A 4,373-nucleotide genomic window follows, 5' to 3' on the forward strand; every position below is an offset into this window, starting at 1 on the left:
TTGAGAGCAGCTGAGGCCCTCAAGTGGAAGTATCATGACAAATGGCCAAAGCCCCGAAGCTGATGCGCGAGCCTCTGAACCACAAGGAAACATCATCCATGGTCACTTCTCCCAAGAGATCGCCTGCACAGATCCTATTCGAATGATTGATGGAACGTTTGTCATAAGCATAAAGGTCAAGTCTTGTCACTAGCATGGAGGCCCTACACAAGCAATAAATGCGCCGCAAGCTAGCAAGTCAAGCCCCATACCTAGGAAAAGATGTTTGAACTAAAGAGATGAGGCCACGTGCCACTTCATCCAAGGGCTCCCATTTCATATGTACTACTATAAATACTTTCCTTGTGTAATATCAAAAGGCTAATGCAAAGAACTACATTTACTCAACTCTCTCTCATTTTACTTGCAATACACAAATCGAGTTTATACACATTTACATATACATTTATGAACACCGGTTGGTAATTATTGAACAATCGGATTACGAACAACCCGCCGGATTCCGAACGTCACCGTCCCGCATCGCTGGGCTACTCTCACGCCCTTTGAACCACACGTTTTAGACCGTTCACGTGTCTTAGCGTGTTGGCCATTTGCCCACGCAAGCGCGGATGGGACCGGCATCTGTTGGCGCACTTTTTGGGGTCAACAGTCATCATGGAATTTGGTATAATGTATGGAGTGCACACAATTCTGAAGCAGCAAATCATTGTGGTGCAAACCGTATAGTCAATGGTTCGTTATCGGATCCACTAATCTCCATCAAAAGATCTTGCCAAAGGCAAATGGGGATCCTTGAACTACTTTACCTATTAACAGTAAATAAAACTATCTGTAATCCAGTTTTGAACCATCATTTACTTCTGAAAACTACATATAAATCTGTGATACGCAAACCAAAATACTTGAAAACAAGTTGACGCATCGATCATCACAACAAGGAATACATACAAACTTTAGATACAGACCGATTCACTAGCGATTTCCTTGTGGAAGAGGAACCACCCTATGGAATGGTACCAACTGTTGAGGCGAATGAATCTGACCAATAAGTGAGGGTGTGTATCCTCTTTCCTTCCTTCTCCAAAATTTACGCTAATCTTCCTTTTACGTTCTAGGGTTCGACGACTTGGGGATCTGCCTCCATGGCGGCGGTCGATGCCCCTCTGGTGGCGACCACATCGATGGGGACCATTGCAAGGAGTGATCCAGGTCCCATGTCATATGCTCAAGCCATCCAAAAACAAAAATCCTTTACATCCTTCAACCTTTCCCTAAGGTTTCCCACAGAAATTGGTGGTGAGAAAGGTTTCATATTTTTAGAACATGAGATGTCGAAGGCGGCTGAAGACTTCCGATTTACCTTGGTTTTGAAGTTCCTCCGGTCATGTCCCTCAATCAATCTTATTCGTACGACTATTATCAAAACTTGGGGCTTAACTAAGATACCTATGATGAGTTTTATGGATTGTTTCCATGTCCTGATTCAGATGCAAAATGAGAAGGATTTTCTCCATAGTTAGGTGAGAGAAGGAAGAACTTTGGCAGGCTGCCCTTTCCGCTTATTCCGGTGGACCAAAGAATTTAGCCTCGAGAAGGAGTCCTCGCTCGCACCACAATGGATCTTTCTCCTAGGACTTCCTCTACACTTGTACCGCATCGACTGCCTACAGATCTTTGCCACGAGGTTCAGTCGATATTTTGGAACGGACAATGCTACTATAAACCGAACTAAGGCGACACAGGCACGTATTTATGTGGAAGTGGACCTTAACGAGGAACCTGTACAAGGGTTCCCAATTGTCATGGCCTCAACAAAGCTATGGCAGGAGGCGAGATATGAAAGACAGGGGTTTTACTGTTCTAAATGTTCTCGACAAGGCCACACGGCTATCGTTTGTCGGACAGGAGAAATACATAAGGGGAGGACTGCCATTGTTGTGAAACAAGTAACAAGAAGAGAATTCTGGCGAATAAAGCAAAACAATCCCCATATAGAAGCAAGCACTAAGCAGACAAATGATATGCTGGATCATCACGGGAATAATGTTGACACTTTGGCTACTGCAGATGTATCAAAAACAAGGGGAACTGATGCTAGTAACTTGGAGAAAATTGATCACGATGACAAGGAGGAAGGTGAAATACGACAAGAAGTGGATAATCTAGAAGATTGCTTGATTGATCCAATTCAGGAGAGGCTGGAATTTGATACTGAGTGTGACCTAAATAATGAAATGAATGGGAAATATGTTGGTATAGAGAATAACTCTGGTAATGAACATACAATTGAAAAGGACAGTGAAGTGATGAATATTAAAGGTTCAAAGACTGACCCAGGAGACACCATACAACACTCTCATCCAGTTTTGGAGGCTGAGGTGGTCACACGGATTCTTGCAGAGGAAGTGGGATGAAACTAAGGGAGTCAAAGTTACTGATGGATGGCCATGCTGCACTGGTGTCAGAGGTACTGGAATTAGAAAATAGAATTAAACCACAGTCAAAAGACTCCGTGAATATTGAAGCCCCTACTTTACCGGTGTCACTTTCGGACGGAGAAGAGGATATAGCATTGAGGAAACTGAGAAAGGAGAAAGGCTATAATTCGGACATGGAGGTGAACTTATCAAAAAAGCTAGAGACAAAGGCAGTGAGGACATCGCAAAGAGTTGTCAGTCGCCCCTCCAAACTGAACTTATGATAGAGACAATTTTAGTTTGGAATGTGCGAGGAATACACACATCTAGAAAGAGATTACTGAGTTTTGTTAGAAAACATAAGGTTCAGGTTCTTGTGCTTTCAGAACCGTTCATGGATGAAAGTCAGTTACAAAGAGTGGCATACTCCCTAGGCTTCGATAACTTCTGTTCGAATGAAGCTATGGGAGGCAAAATTTGGGTGATTTGGAATCATCAATATGAGTTTGATATGGTTGATATGTCTGATCAAATGGTGATAGGATGGTTGTGTTATGAACAAAAGAAATTCTTAGCCACTTTTTTTTATGCAAAATGCAATCAAAATGATCGTAGGGAACTTTAGAGGAACTTGGAGAACACTGAAACGGATGAATACCCATGAATAGTGGCAGGCGATTTTAACATTATTCGTGAGGATGGAGAAAGAATTGGGGGTCAACCTAGACCTCTGTCGGCAATGGGAGAATTTAATGATTGCCTTGACAATTGTGGCCTCGTGGAGATGAGAGCACATGGTAGACGTATGTCTTGGTGCAATGGTCGAAGTGGTCAAGCAATGATGTGGGCTAAGTTAGATAGGGTGATGGTGAACTCGGTTCTCTTGAATGAACATAATTTCTGTGAAATGGAGTTCCTATCAAGGAAAAGCTCTGATCATTGTCCCATGTTAATTCACTTTAGCAAGGCATTCTTGAGGTATGGTCCATCTCCTTTTAGATTCCAGAATATGTGGAGTATGCATGATACATTCAATCAGATGGTTATGGTGATTTGGAAAGAACCAAAAAATAGGGTGGGACTTTGGAAGTTGGCTGCTAAACTAAAAAAAACTAAGCTTGCGTTACGAATCTGGAACAAACAAATTTTTGGATATGTTACTCACCATATTAAAGAACTGGAAGAGAGAGAGTTGAGTTGCTGGATAATTAGTGGCAAAGTGGTTTTGACCCAAATTTAGAGGCAGAATTCCTTGATACAAAGGCAGAGCTACAACTTTGGGAGAAAAGGGAAGAAACCAGATTGGCACAAAAAGCAAAGAAGAAATGGCTGGTTGAAGGAGACCAAAACTCGAAATTTTTCCATGCAGTGGTTAATCAACGGAGAAAGTCTTCACACATCTCTTCTATGCGACTATCTGATGGGATAGTGTTAGCTTCGCCAGAAGAGGTTCATAATGGTGCCGTTAAATATTTTGAACAAACCTTGCGCGAGAATGGGACAAGTGAACAAGGAGATCTGGCTTCCATACTTTCTGCAGTTGTGTCAGCAGAGGATAACGATCTTTTATGTGTGGAACCAACAGAAGAAGAGGTAAAGGATGCATTCTTTTCTATACCAACAGAGAGTAGCCCCTGACCTGATGGATTTGGATCTGGTTTTTATGGGCCTGTTTGGGCCCGATTTTTTCACCAAAAAAATCGATTTTTTGACCTTTATTTCACTATTTCAGCCGTCATATTTGACTTTTTCTCTCATAGGTGGACCCCACTTTTCTCCTAACGGTCAAAAAATCAATTCTCAAAATCACTCCCAAACATGCTGTATATTTCGTGTTGGGACTTAGTGAAAGATGACATGGTGGAGGCAGCGAGAGAATTTTTCAAGGGCAGTCCACTACCTAGATTCTACACCTCTTCATTCATTGTCTTAATTCCGAAAGTAGACCAACCT

General features: G+C 42.2%; 1 protein-coding gene across 1 annotated transcript; it reads left to right on the forward strand.

The window, feature by feature from the left end:
- The first annotated feature begins 2,413 nt into the window (after nucleotides 1-2,413).
- LOC111375558 lies at nucleotides 2,414-4,058 on the forward strand. Its single transcript, XM_022998396.1, has 4 exons — nucleotides 2,414-2,674; nucleotides 2,791-2,971; nucleotides 3,089-3,468; nucleotides 3,633-4,058. The coding sequence occupies exons 1-4, from the start codon at nucleotides 2,414-2,416 to the stop codon at nucleotides 4,056-4,058; spliced, it is 1,248 nt and encodes a 415-aa protein (XP_022854164.1).
- Nucleotides 4,059-4,373: the final 315 nt, after the last annotated feature.

This window comes from Olea europaea, unplaced genomic scaffold (assembly GCF_002742605.1).
Source record: "Olea europaea var. sylvestris unplaced genomic scaffold, O_europaea_v1 scaffold1388, whole genome shotgun sequence".
Taxonomy (NCBI): Eukaryota; Viridiplantae; Streptophyta; class Magnoliopsida; order Lamiales; family Oleaceae; genus Olea; species Olea europaea.